Consider the following 26,765-nt stretch of genomic DNA (forward strand, 5'->3'; position numbering starts at 1 on the left):
ATGTGTGAATGCCGCTGTAGTGCGCATGATCGACTATTTCTTTAGAGCGCAGGTTCTTGGGATCATGGGGGTCCCCCCCAGCAGTCGGATCCCAGCGACTACAAAGTACTTAGGATAATGGATTACTTGACATAATCCATTTACATGGTTATTTTCCCATAGTATTACTGAAAATAATAAACCAATATTAACCCTCCCAAAGACGCCTCTCCGACAACAGGACAGGAGAAGTGGTACTGTGTGCAGTGTATATAGCCAGGACATGAGAAGTGGTACTGTGCGGTGTATACAGTGGGTACGGAAAGTATTCAGACCCCTTTAAATTTTTCACTCTTTGTTTCATTGCAACCATTTGGTAAATTCATAAAAGTTCATTTTTTCTCATTAATGTACACGCTGCACCTCATCTTGACTGAAAAAAAACAGAAATGTAGAAATTTTTGCAAATTTATTAAAAAACAAAAACTGAAATATCACATGGTCATGAGTATTCAGACCCTTTGCTCAGACACTCATATTGAATTCACATTCTGCCCATTTCCTTGTGATCCTCCTTGAGATGGTTCTATTCCTTCATTGGAGTCCAGCTGTGTTTAATTACACTGATAGGACTTGATTTGGAAAGACACACACCTGTCTATATAAGACGTCACAGCTCACAGTGCGAGAGAGCGAGCGCGCACCAGGGTCTGTGCAGAAGATTTAAAGGGCCGGCGGCTCATTTTGTAGCTCAGAGTGCTTAGGGGTCCGCCCAGTCTTTGCTGGACTGGGAGGGCCCCTAAGCGCTCCAGGCCCCGTTGCAGCTGCGACCCCTGAAACCTCGGTAGTTACGCCCCTGCTTGCAGCATTGCATTTTGGGGAATGCAGACACTAAAGGGGAAGGGGCTGCTAGGAGCTCAGAACTGTAATTGTGAGCCTAGATTACTGCAGGCTAAATAGAGAAAAGGATGGATAAAACCTGCAGCTATGGTGATGACTTTGTGTTACTCATGTTTCAGCTTCACCTGCTCACACTGATGTCTGTTGCTGCTCGGATCTACAAACACCCGAGCCTTAAGAACTCTGTCAACCTGGTAGTGGTGAAGGTGCTGATAGTCGAAGATGAAGACTCTGGTCCGGAGGTCTCAGACAATGGTGGCCTCATCCTCCGCAACTTTTGCAAATGGCAGCAGAGTTACAACGTGGCCAGTGATCGTCATCCGGAGCACTATGACACTGCAATCCTTCTCACCCGAAAGGTCTGTGACCCCTTGAAATGACACTTCCTAAAGTCTGCGCTTCTAGAGTATGACTCCTCAGCCTGTAAATATCTCTGATCGCTATTCTTGGCTTGTCTGCTCACAATCTCTGTCCAGCCACAAGTGCAGCACGTCACGGGAGAAATGGATCAACTGTGGTCCATGCCCTCCAAGGATACACACACTGGCCAACACTGAGTAAATGGGGTGGTCACTGTAACATTTAGCAACATGAATGTAACGAAGGAGAATACAGACACACGCGAAGCTACAATGACAGAGAGAGGGCACAGTCCATAGACATGGAGGTTCACAATAAGGTCAGCACACCATGCGGCCTCCACCCTATGCAAGTGTTAGGACAAGGAGCTGCAGGTGGGGCAGGATGTGTCTTCCACCCAACACAAGTGTTAGGACAAGGAGCTGCAGGTGGGGCAGGATGTGTCTTCCACCCAATACAAGTGTTAGGACAAGGAGCTGCAGGTGGGGCAGGATGCCGCCTCTAGCTTACACAAGTGTTAGGACATGGAGCTGCAGGTGCAGCAAAATGTGGTCTGCATATAACACATGTGTTAGGACTAGTGTTGAGCGATACTTTCCGATATTGAGAAATATCGGATCGGATTGGATCGGACCGATACCCAAAAAGTATCGGGTATCGCCGATTCCGATACCGGAAATCCCATTTAAGTCAATGGGACAGAAATATCGGAATTAAAAAAAACCCTTTCTTTACTTGCACATCCAGTTCGGGAGGGGGGAAGAGTGTGGGCGGTGCGTGGGCGGACACTGTGCGGGCGGGTTCTGTACGGGCCTCTCGGAGGTCTGTGCGGGCCTGCCGGGGGTCTGTGCGGGCCTGCCGGGGGTCTGTGCGGGCTGCCGGGGGTCTGTGCGGGCCTGCCGGGGGTCTGTGCGGGCCTGCCGGGGGTCTGTGCGGTCCTGCAGGGGGTCTGTGCGGGCTGCTGGGGGTCTGTACGGGCCTGCCGGGGGTCTGTGCGGTCCTGCAGGGGGTCTGTGCGGGCTGCCGGGGGTCTGTACGGGCTGCTGGGGGTCTGTACGGGCCTGCCGGGGGTCTGTGCGGGCCTACCAGGGGTCTGTGCGGCCTGCCGGGGGTCTGTGCAGGCCTGCCGGGGGTCTGTACGGGCCTGCTGGGGGTCTGTACGGGCCTGCCGGGGGTCTGTTCGGGCCTGCCGGGGGTTGTGTGTGTGTGCAGGCATCATCCAATGGGACTACAAGTCCCATAGGGCTATGCCTGCTGCAATGACAGTGATTGACACATTAGCCAATGATGGGACAGTAGTAGTCCCATCATCCGGCTAAAGTGTTGAATGTAAAAAAAAAAAACATACATATTACATACATACTACATATATACTACATTCATACAACATACATACATACTACATACATACTTCATATATACTACATTCATACAACATGCATACATATTACATACATACTACATTTATACTACATTCAAACAACATACATACATACTACATACATACTTCATATATACTACATTCATACAACATACATAGAATCATAGAATCGTAGAGTTGGAAGGGACCTCCTGGGCCATCTGGTCCAACCCCCTGCTCAAAGCAGGATTCGCTAAATCATCCCAGTCAGATGTCTGTCCAGCCTCTGTTTGAAGACATCCATTGAAGGAGAACTCACCACTTCTCATGGCAGCTTGTTCCATTCATTGATCACTCTAACTGTCAAAAAGTTTTTTCTAATATCTAATCTGTGTCTCCTCCCATTCAGTTTCATCTCATTGCTTCTAGTCTTTCCTTGTGCAAATGAGAATAAAGTTGATCCTTTTACAATGTGACAGGCCTTTAGATATTTGTAGACAGCTATTAAGTCTCCTCTCAGTCTTCTCAGTCTTCTCTCAGTCTTCTACTACATACATACTACATATATACTACATTCATACAACATACATACATACTACATGCTACATGCATACTACATATATACTACATTCATGCAACATACATACTACATATATACTACATTCATACAACATACATACAAAGTACATACTACATACATACAACATACATAAAACATGCTACAGACATACAACATACATACTACATACAATACATTCATATATTCATACAATACATACATATAGACATACAGTACATATAACATAGAGTACATACTCACCATCACTTGTCACTTTGATCCCCGAAGCCAGTGTCATCTTTAAAAAATATTAAAATAGCAAACAACCGATATACTCCCTGATCCACAGAAATCCACGAGTGTCCCACGACGATCTCCCGTGGAGAACAGCAGCATCAGCTGATGCCAACGCTCTCTAGGGGCCCCAGGAATACAATGACGGGAGGTAGGTATCCTTCCACACTGTATTCCTCCGCCACTGTAAAAAAATAGTCCCTAGTCTCACTTTTGGCATTGCTGTGTGAGAAAGTTCTCACGCAACTTTTGCCATAAAGTGAGACCAGTGAACTATAGTAACCTCTCAGTGATGCACTGCAGAAGATCGTCGTGGGACACTAGTGGATTTCTGCGGATCAGGAAGTATATCGGTTGTTTGCTATTTTAATATTTTTTAAAGATGACACTGGCTTCGGGGATCAAAGTGACAAGTGGTGGTGAGTATGTACTCTATGTTATATGTACTGTATGTCTATATGTATGTATTGTATGAATGTATGAATATATTGTATGTAGTATGTATGTATGTATGTTGTATGAATGTAGTATATATGTAGTATGTATGTAGTATGTTGTATGAATGTAGTATATATGTAGTATGTATGTAGTATGTATGTATGTTGTATGAATGTAGTATATATGTAGTATGTATGTATGTAGTATGTATGTTTTTGTTTTTTGTTTTTTACATTCAACACATTAGCCGGATGATGGGACTACTACTGTCCCATCATTGACTAATGTGTCAATCACTGTCATTGTAGCAGGCATAGTCCGATGGGACTTGTAGTCCCATCGGACGATGCCTGCACACACACACAACCCCTGGCAGGCCTGCACAGACCCCCGGCAGCCCGCACAGACCCCGGCAGCCCGCACAGACCCCCGGCAGACCCGTACAGACCCCCACCAGGCACGTACAGACCCCCGGCAGGCCCGCACAGATCCCAGGCAGGCCTGTACAGACCCCTGGCAGCCCGCACAGACCCCCGGCAGGCCCGCACAGACCCCCGGCAGCCCGCACAGACCCCCGGCAGGCCGCACAGACCCCCGGCAGACCCACACAGACGGCGCATCATGATGCGCACAGACCGCGCATCATGGTGACATCATTTCAGCAGCCAATCACAGCCACAACACTGGCTCATTGCATTATGGGAACTTCCGATTCTGGTATCCGATATTGTAAAAATATCGGTACTCGGTATCGGAATTCCGATACAGCGAATATCGGTCGATACCCGATATTTGCAGTATCGGAATGCTCAACACTAATTAGGACAGGTCTGGCAGTAGGACATCCACTTGCTGCCACCATTGCCCGTTGTTTGGGTAAGTAATTTCCTATCAGGTGATGGCTGCATGGTTTATACCTTGTATTCTTCATCCCTTCTGGAGACAAGACCTGAGGCAGCGGATGTTACATAATGACCCCCAGTCACATCTCCGGAAGGATCTCTGGTGGCTGCCCTGACTCTTCTCTTATTGTGTGGCAGGACTTTTGTGGACACAACAGCTGCGATACATTGGGGGTGGCCGATATTGGGACAGTGTGCGAGCCAAGTAAGAGCTGCTCTGTGATTGAAGACGATGGACTGCAGGCCGCCTACACCCTGGCTCATGAACTCGGTACAAGCAATGCACACAAGGCAGAGTCTATCAGAGACGGACATTACGTCATAGACAAATACATGATTGTTTTGTACGGATCTGATTTATTCATGACTGATATTGCATCTTGTCTTTCCTCAGCTCACGTCCTCAGTATCCCCCATGACAACTCTAATAACTGTTGGAAGGTGTTTGGGGACCTGGATCAGCACCACCTGATGGCTCCGCTGCTCCTGCAGCTGAATAAGTCCATGCCATGGTCCCCTTGCAGCGCCATGCACCTTACAGACTTCTTTGACAGTGGTTACGGTAAGAAATCTCTGCTCTACTGTTAATATCACAAGTTATGGCTGCCATTTATAAATCCCACTACCTACAGTTGAAACCAAAAGTTTACATACACCATATAAAAACATGTGTTTCTCAATATCTGACATAAAATCAGAATAAACCATTCTCCTTTTAGGTCAATTAGGATTACCATAATTATTAATATTTGCCAAATGCCAGAATAATGAGAAAGAGAGAATGTTTTAAGGCATTTTTATTACTTACTGCAAAGTCAAAAGTTTCCATCCATTTCATTAGTATTTGGTGCCATTTCCCTTACACTGAATGAATTGGGTCAGACGTTTGGGATCTCCTTCCACAAGCTTCTCACAATAGTTGGTCGGAATTTGAGCCCAATCCTCCTGACAACATTGGTGTAACTGATCCCGGTTGGTAGGTCGCCTTGCTCGCACCGGCCTTTTCAGTTTTGCCCATAAATTTTTAATAATTGTTATCCTTAAGCCACTTTTTTACCATTTTGGCAGTATGCTTTGGGTCATTGTCCATTTGGAAGACCCATTTCCGCCCCAAGTTTTATCTTCCTGGTTGATTTCTTGAGATGTTGCTTCAGTGTTGCCACCTGATCTTCTTTTCTCATGATGCCATCTATTTTGCGAAGTGCATAAGTCCCTCCTGCAGCAAAACAATCCCACAACATCATGCTGCCTCCACCGTGTTTCACAGTTGGGATGGTGTTCTTAGGCTTCCAAGCTTCTCCCTTTTTCCTCCATGTGTAACAATGGTCATTATACCTAAAAAGTTAAATTTTAGTTTCCTCAGTCCACTTGACATGTCTCCAAAAATTAAGGTCTTTGTTCTGGCTATATGTTTTTTTTTTTGAGTAAAATGAGTAATGGCTTCCACCATCATCTTCATAAGGTGTTTTGCTTTTGTCTATGGGTTGATATGCACATGTCGGACCAAAGCATGTTAATCTCTAGGACACAGAACCCGTCTCCTTCCTGAGTGGTATGATGGCTGGACATTCCCATCTCATTTGTACTTGCGTATAATTGTTTGTTCAGATGAACGAGGCACCTTCAGGTATCTTGACATTGTACCCAAGGATGAGTCAGACTTGTTCAGGTCTACAATTCTCTTCCTAATATCTTGGCTGTTTTCTTTAGACTTTCCCATGATGCTAGACAAAGAAGCAGTGTGTTTCAGGTGTGCATTAAAATACATCCACAAGTGTGTCTCTAATAAACTCAGGTGTTGCCAAAAAAAATCAGAAGCTTCCAAACACATGACATCATCAGGTGGGCAGTCCAGAATTGTTTAAAGGCATAGTAATCTTAGTGTTTGTAAACTTTTGACTTTGCAGTAAGTAATAAAAATGCCTTAAAGGGAATCTGTCACCTAATTTTCGGCCTGTCAGCTGCGGCCACAGCCATCAGGGGCTTATCTACAGCATTCTGTAATGCTGTAGATAAGCCCCCGCTGAAACCTGAAAGAGAAGAAAAACATGTTAGATTATTTTCACCGGGGGGCGGGTACGGATGCGGTGGGTGTCGCGGTCCGGTCCAGCACCTCCTATCTTCTAGAGATGACGTCCTCTTTCTTGCTTCTCCCTCGGTTCCTGCGCAGGCGTACTTTCTCTGCCCTGTTGAGGGCAGAGTAAATTACTACAGTGCGCCGGCGCCGGGAAAGGTCAGAGAGCTCCGGCGTCTGCACACTGCAGTACTCTGCTCTGCCCTCAATAGGGCAAAGAAAGTATGCCTGCGCAGGAGCCGAGGGAGCAGCAAGGAGGAGGACATCATCGTATGAAGCTGGGAGGTGCCAGATCGGATGGCGACACCCATTGGACCGGACCGAATGCCAGAGTGAGTATAATCTAACTCTTTTTTCTTATCTTTCAGATTACATCGGGGGCTTATCTACAGCATTACAGAATGCTGTAGATAAGCCCCTGATGGCAGTGGCCACAGCTGATAGTCCAAAAATGGGGTGACAGATCCCCTTTAAACATTCTCTCTCTCATTATTCTGGCATTTGGTAAATATTCATAATTATGGTAATCCTAATTGACCTAAAACAGGAAAGGTTTATTCTGATTTCATATCAGATATTGAGAGAAACATACAGATGTGTCTTTTTATATAGTGGATGAAAATTTCTGATTTTAACTCTAAGTGAAAAAAGGAAAAAGCAGCACAAAAAATAAACAGACAATGCGGGTGCAAGCCTTCCAGGCATATACCAAACCTCAAAAATAGTCCTCAAGATGAAAGCAGCACACCAAAAGAAATCCAGTCAAAGTGCTATTTATTAGCCCTTCTGGCTACTTGCCCATACAGCGATGTTTCGGTCCTAGGAGTTGTGGACTTGAGAAAGGTCCACAACTCCCAGGACTGAAACGTCGCCGTATGGGCAACTAGCCAGATGGGCTAATAAATAGCACTTTGACTGGATTTCTTTTGGTGTGCTGCTTTCATCTTGAGGACTGATTTCAACTCTATATATACCTATTATGTATCCAGATTTAGGTTTAATGCCATGTACACATGTTCAGTATTTGGTCAGGATTTTACATCAGTGTTTGTTACCAGGAGTGGTGATGTGTCTCTGTTATACTTTTCCGCTGATTGTTCCACTCCTGGGTTTGGTTTACAAATACTGATGTAAAATACTTACCAAATACTGAATGTGTGAACAAGGCCTTATTGCATGCATTTTTCTTGTATGCGTTCTACCCATATTTATCAAGGATCGCACACCTTCCCATTCTAGTTTATGGGCCTGTTCACATGGCTGTATATTTGCACACCAAGTGTCTGTTTTTGATCTCATCCAAAACACTGATGACACTGGTCCCCTTATTTCATGGACGTGTTTCAACAAGGATGTGTGAATGAGGCCTGAGAAGGTGGAGTAGACATGGAGGCTGCTCTAACCCTGCAACCCTATGAGTTTGGAGTCAAACCTTGTGGTGTAGTTTTCGAAGTAGGTCAAAAATATGATAAACTCCAACTCTCTCTCATACTAAAACAGTGTTCCTGGAAGTTTTCCAAAATATTGGCACCTTTTTAAAGGCCCTCTATTAGCCAAGAATGAGAGTTCAAACCAAGCCCTGGCACTCGGAGCATCGCAGCAGGGTCACTCCTATATCTGCACTCCCCCCCCCCCCCCCCCCCCCGCTTGCTTTCCCTCTATCTCCACCCCCTCTTCTTTGATTGACAGCTTTGGCTTCATAGAGAAGATAAGGGAGGAGATAGATGGAACATAAGAAGGTGGGAAGGTGCACTGAACTGTTTGGCAACACCAAATATAGTGCACCGAACACTTGTGCTTGTTTAGAACAGTCATATTAGAAAATCCAAATAGCGATCGGCAAGCTACTCCTTGTGGTGCATGTGGAAATCTATATATAAAATTGAATATATGTGTGTGTGTGTATCACCAATCAATCACGAAGCATCTTTCATTTCACCAGAGCTGTTTAAAAGAAGTTGAGCTGTGATTGGTTGCTATGAGCTACAGTTTTCCTTGCAACCAATCACTAAGCATCTTTCATTTCAACAGAGCTGTTTAAAAGAAGCTGAGCTGTGATTGGTTGCTATGAGCAACAGTTTTCCCACTCCACGACAACACCTCTGCAGACACTGACCGGGTGAGATAAATCTAGCATCCCCGGGAACATAAGCTCCCAGCCATTGTCTGTCCCCCAGAAAGGAGCAGAGAGCACATGACAGAAATTAATCACCCCCTCCCATGCCAATATACTCATCACACATCCTCAATCCCAGAGGCACATGCTCCCTCTTAAAGGGATCATTGGTATGGAAGTCAGGGCAATTCCACTAAGCCCTCCGGTTCTAACCCCAGGCCCCTCTTAAAAGGATCCCCGGTACAGAAGTGAGGGAAAATCCACTGTGCTTTGGTACTGACCCCCATGCCTCTCTTAAAGGTATCTCTGGTATGGAAGGTAGGGCAAATCCTTCAGCGCTCTGATTCTGACCCCAGGATTCAATTAAAGGGATCATTGGTATGCAAGTCAGTGCAAATCCACTCAGTGCTCTGGTTCTGATCCCAGGCCCCTCATAAAGGGATCCCCGATATAGAAGTGAGGGCAAATCCACTCTGCGCTCTGATTCTGACCCCAGGCCCCTCATAAAAGGATCCCTTATATGGAAGTGAGGGCAAATCCAAACTGCGCTTTGGTACTGACCCCAGGCCTCTCTTAATGGGATCTCCGGTATGGAAGTTAGGGTAAATCCCTCAGCGCTCTGATTGTCACCCGAGGCTTCTATTAAAGGGATCATTGGTATGGAAGTCATGGCAAATCCACTCAGTGTTCTGGTTCTGACACCAGGCCTCACTTAAAGGGATCCCCGGTATGGAAGTTAAGACAGTTCCACTCAGCACTCTGGTTCTGACCCCAGGCTGACGAGATGATGTGGAATATTAGGGGTAGTAGTCCGGTGGCTCTGGCTGACGGGATGATGTGGGATATTAGGGGTAGTAGTCTGGTGGCTCTGGCTGACGAGATGATGTGGGATATTAGGGGTAGTAGTCCGGTGGCTCTGGCTGACAGGATGATGTGGGATATTAGGGGTGGTAGTCCGGTGGCTCTGATGGAATGATGTGGGATATTAGGGGTAGTAATTTGGTGGCTCTGACGGGATGAAGTGGGATATTAATGGTAGTAGTCCAGCGGCTGTGACGGGATGATGTGGGATATTAGTGGTAGTTGTCCGGTGGCTCTGGCTGACGGGATTATGTGGGATATTAGGGGTAGTAGTCCGGTGGCTCTGACGGTATGATGTGGGATATTAGGGGTAATAGTCCAGTGGCTCTGGCTGACGGGATTATGTGGGATATTAGGGGTAGTAGTCTGGTGGCTCTGACAGTATGATGTGGGATATTAGGGGTAATAGTCCAGTGGCTCTGGCTGACAGGATGATGTGGGATATTAGGGGTAGTAGCCCGGTGGCTCTGGCTGATGGGACGATGTGGGATATTAGGGGTAGTAGTCCGGTGGTTCTGGCTGACGGGATGATGTGGCATGTTAGTGGTAGTTGTCCGGTGGCTCTGGCTGACGGGATGTTGTGGGATATTATAGTGAATGTGGCTATGCGGAGTGGGCGGGGCTCTACACTCAGCTTTATATATAGATATAATCATTATAATTTGTTATAACCAACCGTAGTTAGTTACTATGCCCGGGCAACGCCGGGCTCTTCAGCTAGTAAATTCCATATAGATGAAGAGCTCCTGGCACTCACATATCACGTGGATCTTGATTCTGTTAGGGTATGTTTCCACGTTCAGTATTTGCTGCGGATTGGATGCTGCGTACAGTGTGCAAATGTTACAGCATAGTGGAGGGGATTTTATGAAATCCCATCTCAACTATGCATTCAAAGACACAGGTGGCAGACCTGCGTAAGGCCGGAGTCACACTAGAGAGAAATACGGACGAGTGCTATGTGAGAAAAAAAATCGCATAGCACTCGGACCAATGTTAATTTATGGTTCAGCTCCCATCATCCGTTCTTTCTCACCCGTATTATACGTGCAAGAGAAATTGCAGCATGCTGCGATTTCCACTGTATTTTGGCCGAGACTCGCCAAAGCAAGATTACACACGGATTACACACGGCCCATGCGTGTGACTTGAGAGAAATACGCATCGGTGTCCTTTAGAAAAGCTGGCAATTCAGTGCGCTATACTGTAAAATCACACTGACAGGTTAAAATAGAATAGATAGAATACATGTATACACATAGTGTGTGTAAATATATATATATATATATACTGCTCATAAAATAAAGGTAACACTAAGATACCACATCGTAGATATCACTGAATGAAATATCGCAGCTGCAAATCTTTATTCATTACATATAGTGGCAAGCGTTGAGAACAAGAAAGCGTAAAAATGATCAATGTAAATCAAAATAAAGATCCCATGGAGGTCTGGATTTGGAAAGATATTCAAAATCAAAGTGGAAAATCAAATTACAGGCTAATCCAAGTTCAGTGGAATTGCCTCAAGACAAGGAAATGATGTTCAGTAGTGTGTGGCCTCCACGTGCCTGTATGACCTCCCTACAACACCTGGGCATGCTCCTGATGGGCTCCAGAGGGATCTCCTTCCAGACCTGGACTAAAGCATCCACCAACCCCTGGACAGTCTGTGGTGCAACATGACGTTGGAGGATGGAACGAGACATGATGTCCCAGATGTGCACAATCGGATTCAGGTCTGGGGAACAGGTGGGCCAGTCCATAGCTTCAATGCCTTCATCTTGCAGGAACTGCTGACACACTCCAGCCACATGAGGTCTGGCATTGTCCTGCATTAGTAGTAACCCAGGGCCAACCGCACCAGCATATGGTCTCACAAGGGGTCTGAGGATCTCATCTCGGTACCTAATGGCAGTCAGGCTACCTCTGGCGAGCACATGGAGGACTGTGCGGCCCTCCAGAGAAATGCCACCCCACACCATTAATAATAATAATAATAATACATTTTATTTTTATAGCGCCGACATATTCCGCAGCACTTTACATTTCAGAGGGGATTTGTACAGACAATAGACATTACAGCATAACAATAATCACATACAGTAGATTATAACAAATAACAAGAGGAGTGAGGGCCCTGCTCGCAAGCTTACAGTCTATGAGGAAAGAGGTAGACACGAAAGGTGGGTGGTAACCGTTGCTCTGATTGTATGGACCAGCCATAATGTTAAGTGTGTAACAGTACAGACACAGAGGGCTAATGGATGCATAAAGCATGTGGGAACATGATGCTGGGAACCTGGTTATGGTAAAACTTTTGGCTCTGCCACACAGGGATAGGTTAGGTTAATGTGTTGAGGCGATAGGCCAGTCTGAATAAATGCGTTTTCAGGACACGCTTAAAATTGTGGGGATTGGGGACTAATCGTATTGACCTGGGAAGTGCATTCCAAAGAATTGGCGCGGCACGTGTAAAGTCTTGGAGACGGGAGTGGGAGGTTCTGACTATTGAGGATACTAACCTCAGGTCATCAGCAGAACGGAGGGCGCGGGTAGGGTGGTATACTGAAACAAGGGAGGAGATGTAGGGTGGTGCTGAGCCATGGAGGGCTTTGTGGGTGAGGGTAATAAGTTTATACTGAATTCTGGAGTGGATGGGTAGCCAGTGTAATGACTGGCACAAGGTAGAGGCATCGGTGTAACGATTGGTGAGGAATATGATCCTGGCTGCAGCATTCAAGACAGATTGGAGAGGGGAGAGTTTGGTAAGAGGGAGACCGATTAGAAGAGAGTTACAATAGTCGAGACGAGAATGAATAAGAGAAACAGTAAGAGTTTTTGCAGAGTCAAAAGTAAGAAAAGGTCGAATTCTAGAAATGTTTTTGAGGTGCAGATGACAAGAGCGAGCCAGTGATCGAATGTGGGGGGCAAAGGAAAGCTCGGAATCAAGTATGACCCCAAGACAGCGGGCATGTTGCTGGGGAGTAATAGTGGAACCACACACAGAAATAGTAATGTCGGGTATAGGTACATTAGTAGCGGGAGGAAACACCAGGAGTTCAGTCTTTGACAGGTTCAGTTTCAGATATAGTGAGGACATGATATTAGACACAGCGTTTAGACAATCGCCAGTGTTTTCTAGAAAGGCTGGCGTGATGTCAGGAGAAGAAGCGTATAATTGGGTGTCATCAGCATAGAGATGGTACTGGAAACCAAATCTACTGATTGTTTGACCAATAGGGGCAGTGTACAAGGAGAAGAGGAGGGGGCCTAGAACCGATCCTTGAGGAACCCCAACAGTAAGGGGAAGGTGAGAGGAGGAGGAACCGGCAAAAGAAACAGTAAAGGAGCGGTCGGAGAGATAGGAGGAGAACCAGGAGAGAACGGTGTCCTTGAGGCCAATGGAATGGAGCATAGTGAGGAGGAGCTGATGATCCACAGTGTCGAATGCTGCAGAGAGATCCAAGAGAATTAGCATGGAGTAATGACCATTTGATTTAGCTGTTAGCAGATCATTAGAGACTTTAGTGAGGTCACCATTACTGACCCACTGTGAAACCGGTCATGCTGAAGGATGTTGCAGGCAGCAAATCGCTCTCTACGGCATCTCCAGACTTTGTCACGTCTGTCACATGCTCAGTGTGAACCTGCTTTCATCTGTGAAGCACAGGGTGCCAGTGGCGAATTTGCCAATCCTGGTGTTCTGTGGCAAATGCCAAGTGTCCTGCACTGTGTTGGGCTATGAGCACAACCCCCATCTGTGGACGTTGGGCACTCAGACCATCCTCATGGAGTCGGTTTATAACCATTTGTGCAGACACGTGCACATTTGTGGCCATCTGGAGGTCATTTTGCAGGGCTCTAGCAGTGCTCCTCCTGATCCTCCTTGCACAAAGGTTGAGGTAGCGGTCCTGCTACTGGGTTGTCCACGTCTCCTGGTGTACTGGCCTGTCTCCTGGTAGTGCCTCCAGCCTCTCAACACTACGCTGACAAACACAGCAAACCTTCTTTCCACAGCTCGCATTGATGTGCCATCCTGGATGAGCTGCACTACCTGAGCCACTTGTGTGGGTTGTAGAGTCCCTCTCATGCTACCACGATTGTGAAAGCACAACCAACATTCAAAAGTGACCAAAACTTCAGCCAGAAAGCATTGATACTGAGATGTGGTCTGTGGTCCCCACCTGCAAAACCACTACTTTATTGAGTGTGTCTTGATAATTGCCAATAATTTCCATCTGTTGTCTATTCCATTTGCATGACAGCATGTGAAGTTGATTGTCAGTCAGTGTTGCTTCCTAAGTGAACACTTTGATTTCACAGAAGTTTGATTTACTTGGAGTTATATTCTGTTGCTTAAGTGTTCCCTTTATTTTTTTGAGCAATGTATATATATATATATATATATATATATATATATATACAGTGGGGCAAAAAAGTATTTAGTCAGTCAACAATAGTGCAAGTTCCACCACTTAAAAAGATGAGAGGCGTCTGTAATTTACATCATAGGTAGACCTCAACTATGGGAGACAAACTGAGAAAAAAAAATCCAGAAAATCACATTGTCTGTTTTTTTTCCATTTTATTTGCATATTATGGTGGAAAATAAGTATTTGGTCAGAAACAAAATTTCATCTCAATACTTTGTGATATATCCTTTGTTGGCAATGACAGAGGTCAAACGTTTTCTGTAAGTCTTCACAAGGTTGCCACACACTGTTGTTGGTATGTTGGCCCATTCCTCCATGCAGATCTCCTCTAGAGCAGTGATGTTTTTGGCTTTTCGCTTGGCAACACGGACTTTCAACTCCCTCCAAAGGTTTTCTATAGGGTTGAGATCTGGAGACTGGCTAGGCCACTCCAGGACCTTGAAATGCTTCTTACGAAGCCACTCCTTCATTGCCCTGGCGGTGTGCTTTGGATCATTGTCATGTTGAAAGACCCAGCCACGTTTCATCTTCAATGCCCTTGCTGATGGAAGGAGGTTTGCACTCAAAATCTCACGATACATGGCCCCATTCATTCTTTCATGTACCCGGATCAGTCGTCCTGGCCCCTTTGCAGAGAAACAGCCCCAAAGCATGATGTTTCCACCACCATGCTTTACAGTAGGTATGGTGTTTGATGGATGCAACTCAGTATTCTTTTTCCTCCAAACACGACAAGTTGTGTTTCTACCAAACAGTTCCAGTTTGGTTTCATCAGACCATAGGACATTCTCCCAAAACTCCTCTAGATCATCCAAATGCTCTCTAGCAAACTTCAGACGGGCCCGGACATGTACAGGCTTAAGCAGTGGGACACGTCTGGCACTGCAGGATCTGAGTCCATGGTGGCGTAGTGTGTTACTTATGGTAGGCCTTGTTACATTGGTCCCAGCTCTCTGCAGTTCATTCACTAGGTCTCCCCGCGTGGTTCTGGGATTTTTGCTCACCGTTCTTGTGATCATTCTGACCCCACGGGGTGGGATTTTGCGTGGAGCACCAGATCGAGGGAGATTATCAGTGGTCTTGTATGTCTTCCATTTTCTAATTATTGCTCCCACAGTTGATTTCTTCACTCCAAGCTGGTTGGCTATTGCAGATTCAGTCTTCCCAGCCTGGTGCAGGGCTACAATTTTGTTTCTGGTGTCCTTTGACAGCTCTTTGGTCTTCACCATAGTGGAGTTTGGAGTCAGACTGTTTGAGGGTGTGCACAGGTGTCTTTTTATACTGATAACAAGTTTAAACAGGTGCCATTACTACAGGTAATGAGTGGAGGAAAGAGGAGACTCTTAAAGAAGAAGTTACAGGTCTGTGAGAGCCAGAAATCTTGATTGCTTGTTTCTGACCAAATACTTATTTTCCACCATAATATGCAAATAAAATGAAAAAAAAACAGACAATGTGATTTTCTGGATTTTTTTTTCTCAGTTTGTCTCCCATAGTTGAGGTCTACCTATGATGTAAATTACAGACGCCTCTCATCTTTTTAAGTGGTGGAACTTGCACTATTGCTGACTGACTAAATACTTTTTTTCCCCACTGTATATATATATATATATGTCAGTGAGACACATACCGTATTATTTAAGACGCACCGGACCATAAGACGCACCCCAATTTTCAGTAGGAAAATAGGGAAAAAAAAATAATGTGTCAAATGGGGGTCCGTCTTACAGTCTGAAGTCAGCTTACCTGGGAAGGGATCCAGCACAGGTGGAGAAGTAGTCACAGGGGTCATTCAGTGGTCCAGGCTCGTGCGGTGGTGGCTCTGTGCTAGGGCAGGTTGGTTGTGCTGGGGCAGCTGCGCTGGGGTAGGGGCAGCTGTGCTGGGGCAGGGGCAGCTGTGCTGAGGCAGGGGCAGCAGTGCTGGGGCTGGGGCAGCAGTGCTGGGGCTGGGGCAGCTGCGCTGGGGCAGGGGCAGCAGTGCTGGGGCTGGGGCAGCTGTGCTGGGACAGGGACAGCAGGGCTGGGGCAGCTGTGCTGAGGCAGGGGCAGCTGTGCTGAGGCAGGGGCAGCTGTGCTGAGGCAGGGGCAGCTGTGCTGGGGCAGGGGCAGCTGTGCTGAGGCAGGGGCAGCAGTGCTGGGGAAGCTGTGCTGGGGCAGGGGCAGCAGGGCTGGCGCAGCTGTGCTGAGGCAGGGGCAGCTGTGCTGTGGCTGGGGCAGGTGGGCTCTGCGGTGGTGGCCGCGGGCGGCGCTCTGTGATGCGGTTGTGGCAGCGGGCTGTGCTCCGGTGCAGGGGCCGCGGCTCCACCAGCATTTCTTCGCAGCCCGGAGGCCCCCGCAGTTCCCTTGCTGGCTGCCGCCATGTTGCGGTGGCCTCCGGGAGCATGGACGCCGGAAAGATGGCCGCCGGTCCGGGGACGGCGCAATCGCGGGATCAGATCTCGTCCCGAGATCTCTGGGGACGAGATTCAAATCTCGGCAACGAGATCTCGTCCCCCGAGATCTCGGGACGAGATCTGAAGCTGCGCATGTGCCGTCCCCGGACCGGCGGCCACGCTCCCGGAGGCCACCGCAACATGGCGGCGGCCAGCAAGGGAACTGCGGGGGCCTCCGGGCTGCGAAGAAATGCCGGCGGAGCCGCCGCCCCTGCACCGGAGCACAGCCCGCTGCCACCACCGCACCGCAGAGCCCCGCCCGCTGCCACCAGCCACCAGGTTAGTACCGTGTATTGCGACCATAAGACGCACCCCCCACTTTCCCCCCAAATTTTTGGGGAAAAAAGTGCGTCTTATGGTCGGAAAAATACGGTATATATATCCTCACCCATCCCCTGTAGATTGTGAGCCCTCGCGGGCAGGGTCCTCTCTCATCCTGTACCATTCATGACTTGTATTGTTTAAGATTACTGTACTTGTATGTATTATGTATACCCCTCACATGTAAAGCGCCATGGAATAAATGGCGCTATAATAATAAATAATAATATAAATATATATATATATGTGTGAATGTATGTATGTTTGTGTATCACCAACCAATCACGAAACATCTCTCATTTCAACAGAGCTGGTTAAAAGAAGCTGAGCTGTGATTGGTTGCTATGAGCAAGTTTTCCCACTTGACAACACCTCAGCAGACACTGACATGGTGGGAGAAATCTAGCATCCCCGAGAACATAAGCTCCCAGCCATTGTCTGCCCCCCAGAAAGAAGCAGAGCACATGACAGAAATGAGCCCCCCTTCCGTGCCCATATACACAGCACACATCCTCCCATCCCATAGGCACGTCTTCCCTCTTAAAGGGATCTCCGGTATGGAAGTAAGGGCAAATCCATCCAGCGCTTTGGTTTTGACCCCAGACCTCTCTTAAAGGGATCCCCAGTATGGAAGTTTGGACCGTTCCACTCAGTTCTGTGGTTCTGACCCCAGGGTCTCTTAAAGGGATCATTGGTATGCAAGTTAGGGCAAATCTACAGCGTTTTGGTACTGACCCCAGGACTTTCTTAAAGGGATCTCCGGTATGGAAGTTAGGGCAAATCCACTCAGTGCTCTGGTTCTGACCCAAGGCCCCTCTTAAAGGGATCCCCGGTATGGAAGTGAGGGCAAATCCACTCTGCACTTTGGTACTGACCCCAGGCTCTCTTAAAGGGATCTCCTGTATGGAAGATAGGGCAAATCCCTCAGTGCTCTGTTTCTCACCACAGGCTTCTATAAAAGGGCTCATTGGTATGGAAGTCAGGGCAAATCCACTTAGCGCTCTGGTTCTGATCCCAGGCTTTCTTAAAGGGATCTCCGGTATGGAAGTTAGGACCATTCCACTCAGCGCTCTCGTTCTGACCCCAGGCTGACGGGATGATGTGGGATATTAGGGGTAGTAGTCCGGTGGCACGGTATGATGCGGGATATTAGGGGTAGTAGTCCGGTGGCTCTGGCTGATGGGACGATGTGCGATATTAGGGGCAGTAGTCCGGTGGCCCTGGCTGATGGGATGATGTGGGATATTAGGGGTAGTAGTCCAGTGGCTCTGGCTGATGGGACGATGTGCGATATTAGGGGCAGTAGTCCGGTGGCCCTGGCTGATGGGATGATGTGGGATATTAGGGGTAGTAGTCCAGTGGCTCTGATGGGATAATGTGGGATATTAGGGGTAGTAGTCTGGCGGCTGTGATGGGATGATGTGTGATATTAGTGGTAGTTGTCCAGTGGCTCTGGCTGACGGGATGATGTGGGATATTAAGAGTAGTAGTTGGGTGGCTTTGACAGGATGATGTGGGATATTAGGGGTAGTAGTCCGGTGTCTCTGGGTGACGGGACGATGTGGGATATTATAGTGAATGTGGCTATGCGGAGTGGGCGGGGCTCTACACTCAGCTTTATATACTGTATATATAGATATAATCATTATAATTTGTTATAACTAACCGTAGTTAGTTTCTATGCCCGGGCAGCGCCAGCTCTTCAACTAGTATATATACATGTTATTGATATATATATATATATATATTTCATAGAGTTCTACATAGCATAATAGCCGCTAAATCAATTGCCGGCTTCTGTAAAATCAATACAAAACCCGACATGAAATGGCACATGGTTTACCGTACATACAGTAAACCATTTCATTTAGTTTTTTATATGTCTTTGACTAATAATTAGATTAGGGTATATGTGTAAAATTTTGGACATGTAGGTGTTAAACTAACGGGTAAATTTGTTGAAAAAAATTGCGTGGGATCCCGCGTGTAATTTCTCCGCCAGAGATGGAAAGCCAGTTAGTGAGGGCATATTTTAATAGCCTAGAGAGGGACCATTGTTTTTGGCCCCCCTCCCCGGCTAAAAAAATCTGCCCCCAGCCTCCCCAGAAAAGGCGCATCTATAAGATGCGCCTTTTCTGGTACTTAGCCTCTCTATTCCCATGGCCTTTATCGGTGGCTTATGGGTTAATAACAATGGGTTAATGTCACCTTGCTATTGAAAGGTGACATTAAGCCAGGTTAATAATGGAGAGGTGTCAATAAGACACCTATCCATTATTAGCCCTAGAATTGTAAAGGGTTAAAAAAAACACATTGATTAAAAATTCTTTTAATGAAATAAATACACAAAGTTTTTGACCAAGTTTATTATTCTGCCAATCCCCAAAAAATACCCTTGTTCTGTAAAAAAATCAATAAAAAACAAACAATATACATACCTATCCACCGTTCAGTCAGGTCCCCCGCTGCAATCCATATGATAATGAAAAATAGTCAGCACTCCAGTCGATATCGTGGTGCACGTGGAGGGAATGATTCAGCCAAGAAAAGAGGAAATCCCGGTACTCACATGTGTTGATTTAACTTGCTTTATTCCACATCACAGCAAGCAAAAAAAAATAGACAAAGGCTCTGGATGAGCTGAAACGTTTTGCTGTTTGCTGTAATGTGGAATAAAGCAAATTAAATCAACACATGTGAGTGCCGGGATTTCCTCTTTCCCTGCTGCAATCCATCACAAGGGGTTAACTAGTTTACAATGGGAAACGGTGCTAATGCTACCGGCACCGCTGTAAACCACTGCAGAATTAATTAAATCATGTCTGTGCGGGCACCCTGGCTGACTGGAGATGAACTGATTAGCGTGGAAAAGTATCTGAATTTTTTCCCACACTGTCAGTTCACCTCAGGTCAGCCGGGAACTCCGCTCAGCCTCATGACTACCGCTGATGTCACTGAGACTGCGCGGAGTACCTGGCTAACCGGAGGTGATCTGACAGTGTGGGAAAAAGTTCAGAAACTTTCCCACGCTATCAAGTTCACTTCAGGTCAGCCAGGGACTCCGTGCAGCCTCATTGATGTTAGCGGTAGTCACTGAGGCTGCGCAGAGTCCCTGGCTGACCTGAGGTGAACTCAGGAGTGTGGGAAAAAGTTCAGAAACCTTCCCAGGCTTATTAGTTCATCTCCGCTCAGCCGGGGAGGCTGCGCAGAGATGAAGTCATTCATTCGGCAGTGGTTTACAGCAGGGTCGGTAGCATTAGCACCAGTCCCCGTTATAAACTAGTTAACCCTTTGTGATGGATTGCAGCGGGGGACCTGACTGAACGGCGGAGAGGTATGTATATTGTTGGTTTTTTACTTTATTTTTTTTCAGGACAACAAGGAATTCTGTTGGAATAGCAGAATAATAAATTTGGTCAAAAACTTTGTGTGATTATTTCATTAAAAGAATTTTTAATTAATGTGTGTGTGTGTGTGTCTTTTTTAACCCTTTACTACTATAGGATTAATAATGGATAGGTGTCTTATTGACACCTCTCCATTATTAGCCTGGCTTAATGTCACCTTCCAATAGCAAGGTGACATTAACCCCTTTCTTACCGATGATGGAATAGTACGTCATCGGTAAGGATCCCCGCTTTAAGGTGGGCTCCGGCAGTGAGCCCACCTCAAAGCCGCGACATTTCAGCTGTTATGAACAGCTGACATGTGCCCGCAATAGGCGCGAGTGGAATCGCCATCCGCCCGCGCCAATTAACTAGTTAAATCCCGCTGACAGCGGGCATTTAAATAGCATTTCCGGCCGCCGGGCCGGAAATGAGCTCATCGCCGACCCCCGTCACGTGATCGGGGGTCAGCGTCACATTGCCTGGACAACCACAGGTCTCATAGAGACCTCTATGGTTGTTCCAGGCAGATGGCTTTGAGTGCCGCCCGGTTGTCGGCGCTCAAAGCACAGCAGTAAATCTGCTACATATGGGCGATCTTATAGATGCGCCTTTTTTGGGGTGGCTGGGGGCCAAAAACAATGGTCCCTCTCTAGGCTATTAATATCTGCCCTCACTCACTGGCTTTCCCTCTCTGGTAGGGAAAATACCGTGGGAGCCCATGCAATTTTTTTCAACAAATTTACCCGTTAATTTAACACCTACAAGTCCAAAATTTTACACATATACCTTAATCTAATTATTAGTCAGGCATATATAAAAAAATAAATGAAAAAAAATGGTTTGCTGTATGTAAACCATGTGTCATTTCATGTTGGGTTTTGTAATGATTTTCCAGAAGCCAACAATTGATTTAGCAGCTCTTATGCTATGTAGAATTCTATGAACTATAAATATATATATATATGTGTCTCAATGAGATGTGTATATATATATATATATATGTATATGTATTCTATGTGTAAATATCTATTCTTTCTATTCTTTATTAATCATGTCAGTGTGATTTTACTGTATCGCTTACTGAATTTCCGACTTTTGTTAAAGGACACTGATGCGTATTTCTCGCAAGTTACACTTGTGGTCCGTGTGTAATCTGTTTTTTTCTCGCACCCATAGACTTGCATTGGCGAGTCTCGGCCGAGAATCGCTGACAATTGCAGCATGCTGCGATTTTCTCAGCCCATTTAAAACGGGCGAGAAAAAAATCGGATGATGGGAGCTGCCCCATAGATTAACATTGGCCGAGTGCTATGCGATTTTTTTATCGCATAGCACTCATCCGTTTTTCTCGCTAGTGTGATGCCGGCCTAATAGTTAAAATCAATCACTAGAGCTACAAAAAGTCAGTGTAGCCCGGGTCTTTATGTCACTTGTAAATAAACTAAGGATGGATGCTCCTGGGCCTGTTCTGCGTGTTTGGCCCCAGATTAAAATTTGCAAGCAAGCCCCTGATTGAGGGTACATGAGAAGTGGGGTGACAGCCCCTATCAGTAGTGTCACTTCTTATCTTGGAATCTGTACTGTGAATGCAGACGTCAACTATGATGGGAGAGTTTATTTTTTAGCTCTGGGAATGTTGCCGTTTGTTCTTGTACTTATGACAACTGCTGAAAGCATCGTCCATTTGTCACGTGTTGTGTATTTTAACTTTCCACTGCAGCTGAGCAGCCAAGACTGAGATCTGTGTGTGATTTGTGAGGCAGCGAGAATGTCAGAGCAGGTTCTTTTATGGATCCAAAGCTCCAATATGTCAGTCCCCAATGACGTAAATGAAGCGTCAGAGCAAGAACGTCGTGTTCCTGCATCAGTTCTTTCCAGTCTCCCCAGGGTTAATAGCGTCATTTCTGCGCTCGATCTAACCTACAAAACATCCAGTTGCCACCTGTGAAAATGATCAGCTTGAAGTTCAGCAGGAACTCAGGGAGCTTAATTACAGAATATGCAATGTTACCGACTATTACACCAACTACAAGCAGCCGCAGGTGGAGGCTACAGCAGGGCAACTGTCCAGGATAAATGCAGTTGTGTGCACCATATATTCTAAACCAGGTATTACACTGTTCTAAACAAACCCAATGTTTCCACAGATTCTGTGACAAACAGAGGAGTCGCCTGTAGTGATGAATGAACGTGCTCGGATAAGGTGTTTTTGGAGGATGCTCGGGTGCTAACCGAGTGACTTCGGTGTGTTCGAATATTATGCTTTCGAGTCCCCGCGGCTGCATGTCTCACAGCTATTTGACAGCCACATGTTCCGACAACACCTTATATAAGCACATTCACTCATCACTAGTCCCCTACTCCAAGACTATGGCTCTCCATCATTGGGTAACTACAAGAAGAGCGGTGCCACCTACATTAAGTAACTACAAGAAGAGAGGAGCCTCCTGCACCCCTATCATCGCTCTCTATCATTCGGTAACTACAAGAAGAGAGGAGCCTCCTGTACCCTGACCATAGCTCTCCTTCATTAGGTAACTACAAGAGAGGAGCTTCCTGCACCCGGACCATCACTCTCCATCATTAGATAACTACAAGAAGAGAGGAGCCTCCTACACCCTGACCATCGCTCTCCATCACTGGATAACTGCAAAAAGAGAGGAGCTTCCTGCACCTCGACCATCGCTCTCCATCATTAGGTACCTTCAAGAAGAGAGGAGCGTCCTGCACTATGACCATCTCTCTCCATCATTGGATAACTAAAATAAGAGAGGAGCCTCCTGCACCTCGACCATAATTATCCATCATTGGATAACTAGAAGAAGTGAGGAGCCTCCTGTGCCCCAACCATCATTCTCTATCGTTGGGTAACTACAGGAAGAGAGGAGCCTCCTGCACTGTGACCATCGCTCTCCATCACTGGATAACTTTAAGAAGAGAGGAGCCGCCTGCACCCTGAGTATTGCTCGCTATCATTAGTGAACTATTTAAAGAGAGGAGCACCCTGCACCCCAATCACCACTCCCCATCATTGGATGACTATATGAAGAGAGGAGCCATCTGCACCCTGACCATCATTCTCCATCTATGGGTAACTATAAGAAGAAAGGTGCTGCCTGCACCCCGATCACCACTGAGCAAGACACAGAATTACAATGTGTTCAGAAACACGGCCAAGGTCAGGGATGAGCCCAACTGCCACTCAGCAAGACACAGAAACACAAGGAATTCAGTGCTCAGAGATAAAGCCCATTTGGACAGGCCGAGCCCAACCACCACTGAGGAAGACTTATGAACGGATGAGATGAGAGAGACTCTGGACGGAGCGGATCAACACGTTGTGGCTGATTAGTATTGAGCACAGACCTCTACTTCCCCTCAGATGCCAGCAAGATGGAGGTGGAAATTGCTATGGGTGGGATTATTACAGAGGAGCTTGTTGTACCTTTGCAGGTTAAAAATGGATCAGAATCACCTCCCAAAAACTCCTGCCAGTGATTAGAAGAGACTTCCTTCCAGCAGAGGAGCAGGAAAAAGTCTGCGTCTCTCTAGAAAACCAGGATTGTTCTGCAAGACAAGGCTCCATTGCAGCATCAAAGTCTCAACTGCTTAAGGCCAGGAAAGGCCACAAACGTGGAGAATAATGACCAGGTCCCGTCATCACCAGAACTAATCCCTAATGACAACCTGTTGTCCTTCTTATATGGGAGACATCTGTGAGGAGAACAGTCGCCTTTCTGAGCAGTGTCTGGGGCTGTGGTGGAATAATCTGACAGACTCCATGGCTGTCGCTGAGGAGAAGGGCAGCCATATTTCTATATATAATACTATATCACCACTGAGGAGAAAAACGGCCAGATCACTATATGATCACTAAGGAGAAGGGCGGCCATAGTATTATATCATCACTGAGGAGAAACATGTCACTCTCAAACTCAAGTATGTCAGGCGGACAACACAGCATACAACGAGATGGAAATAGGAGAGGAAGGCCCTAACAGTCAGGAGCCGGGGATGGGACACCTGCTGACACAAACCTGTGCCTGTCCCGAAGCTCCCCTAACGCTCTATGCGGGTCCCTCCTCGCCGCCGTCACATCCCTAGTCCCTAACTGTCACACGGGTCAGACAAAAAGGATACTACTGAACTCAGAATATGCTGCTAAGCTCCACAGCAGCAACGTAAACAGCACCAGGATAACAGGACTCCCAACAGCGGCAATATCACCGTCACAGGCGAGCCACACACCTAGTTGGGTTGCACAGAAGAAAACTAACCGTTGATTAGCTGATGGGTCATGTGACTATTTAGAGGGAGGTGTAAGTGGTTATCTTACCAACCAAAATCAGCTGACCAGCGTAAAAGAAACTGCCAGCGAGATACTGACATTAACTTACTGACATTAATTTACTTTTCAGCTGACCCAGAGCTGCCACAAATCCCTTAAGTATTCGTGACAATAGGCGGACATATTAATAAATATATTACTATATTACACTGAGTAGCAGGGCAACCAAATTAATATATTTATTATATCACACTTAAGAAAAAGGCATCCGTACTACTATATATATTACAATATCACACTGAGAAGGGTGGCCATAGTACTATATCTATTACTATATCACACTGAGGAGAAGGGAGGCCATATTACTATATATATTACTATATCACACTGAGGAGAAGGGCAGCCATATTACTATATATATTACTATATCACACTGAGGAGAAGGGCGGCCATATTACTATATATATTACTATATCACACTGAGGTGAAGGGTGGCCATATTACTATATATATTGCTATATCACACTGAGGAGAAGGGCGGCCATATTACTGTATATATTACTATATCACACTGAGGAGAAGGGCGGCCATATTACTATATATATTACTATATCACACTGAGGAGAAGGGAGGCCATATTACTATATATATTACTATATCACACTGAGGAGAAGGGCAGCCATATTACTATATATATTGCTATATCACAGAGGAGACTGGCGGCCATATTACTATATATATTACTATATCACACTGAGGTGAAGGGTGGCCATATTACTATATATATTGCTATATCACACTGAGGAGAAGGGCGGCCATATTACTATATATATTTCTATATCACACTGAGGAGAAGGGCGGCCATATTACTATATATATTACTATATCACACTGAGGAGAAGGGTGGCCATATTACTATATATATTACTATATCACACTGAGGAGAAGGGCGGCCATATTACTGTATATATTACTATATCACACTGAGGAGAAGGGCGGCCATATTACTATATATATTACTATATCACACTGAGATGAAGGGTGGCCATATTACTATATATATTGCTATATTGCACTGAGGAGAAGGGCGGCCATATTACTATATATATTTCTATATCACACTGAGGAGAAGAGTGGCCATATTACTATATATATTACTATATCACACTGAGGAGAAGGGCGGCCATATTACTGTATATATTACTATATCACACTGAGGAGAAGGGCGGCCATATTACTATATATATTACTATATCACACTGAGGAGAAGGGCGGCTGTTATGAATGGGTCACCGAGGAGGAAAAAATAAACAACAAGCTAAGTCTCAGAAAACCAGAGGAGTTGGTAACTATGCAGATTGCAGATCCCTGAACTTAACCGCACAACTAGCAGCAGTCGTGGAGCGTTCCTACGATGGTCCTAGATGCCTCGTCACAACCGGAGAGCTACATAAGCCTAAAGCAGGAAAAGAGGAAAACTAACTGCCCCAGAGCAGACCCCAAAGGAAAGACAGCCCCCACATGTATTGACGCTGAAACAAGATGAAATTACAAACAAAGGCAGGAAAATAGGCTGAGCAAACGATGGGGCCCGGCTAACTAAAAAGGACAGGAAAGAAAAGACACTGTCTGCAATCTGCCAAAAAAAACCTACAAAAATATTGTCCAACACTTCTGATAGCAAAATTAACCCTGAAGTCACTAGACTTCTAAACCTATATCAGCACTCTGAAATATTCTGAGACAGAGCAAAAAAGAGACCAATCTAACAAAAAGCAGATTGGCAAATGCTGATTAATAGGAGTGGAAATTCAGCATAGCCCCAGCAGGGGCAAGCTGATTACACAAAAAACTGAATTGACCAACAAGCGCAAGTGTGAACATTAGCAAAAAACAAGCTTAACTTGAGAAGACTGGAAGAGAGCTGAAGTCCAGGGCCTGAGAAGTAGACTGAATCACAAGCACCCGGATAGGGTGTCGGCTGTCTTATATCCAGTCTGATACTCCAGAGATCCAATCGTTATCTTCCTCATCAGGTGGCAGATCACTACCACTT

The 26,765-nt window shown here is 46.0% G+C and overlaps 1 protein-coding gene across 1 annotated transcript in view; it reads left to right on the forward strand.

The window, feature by feature from the left end:
* The window catches only part of ADAMTS8 (ADAM metallopeptidase with thrombospondin type 1 motif 8), a 126,348-nt gene that overhangs the window by 64,147 nt on the left and 35,436 nt on the right, over positions 1-26,765 (forward strand). The window contains exons 2-4 of the mRNA XM_073570055.1: positions 999-1,238; positions 4,931-5,063; positions 5,187-5,354. Of these exons, the coding sequence (XP_073426156.1) occupies positions 999-1,238; positions 4,931-5,063; positions 5,187-5,354 (541 nt within the window). The remainder of the gene's footprint in view (positions 1-998; positions 1,239-4,930; positions 5,064-5,186; positions 5,355-26,765) is intronic.

The sequence above is a fragment of the Dendrobates tinctorius genome, unplaced genomic scaffold (assembly GCF_039654945.1).
Source record: "Dendrobates tinctorius isolate UK_male_01 unplaced genomic scaffold, ASM3965494v1 ptg000028l, whole genome shotgun sequence".
NCBI classification, from domain to species: domain Eukaryota; kingdom Metazoa; phylum Chordata; class Amphibia; order Anura; family Dendrobatidae; genus Dendrobates; species Dendrobates tinctorius.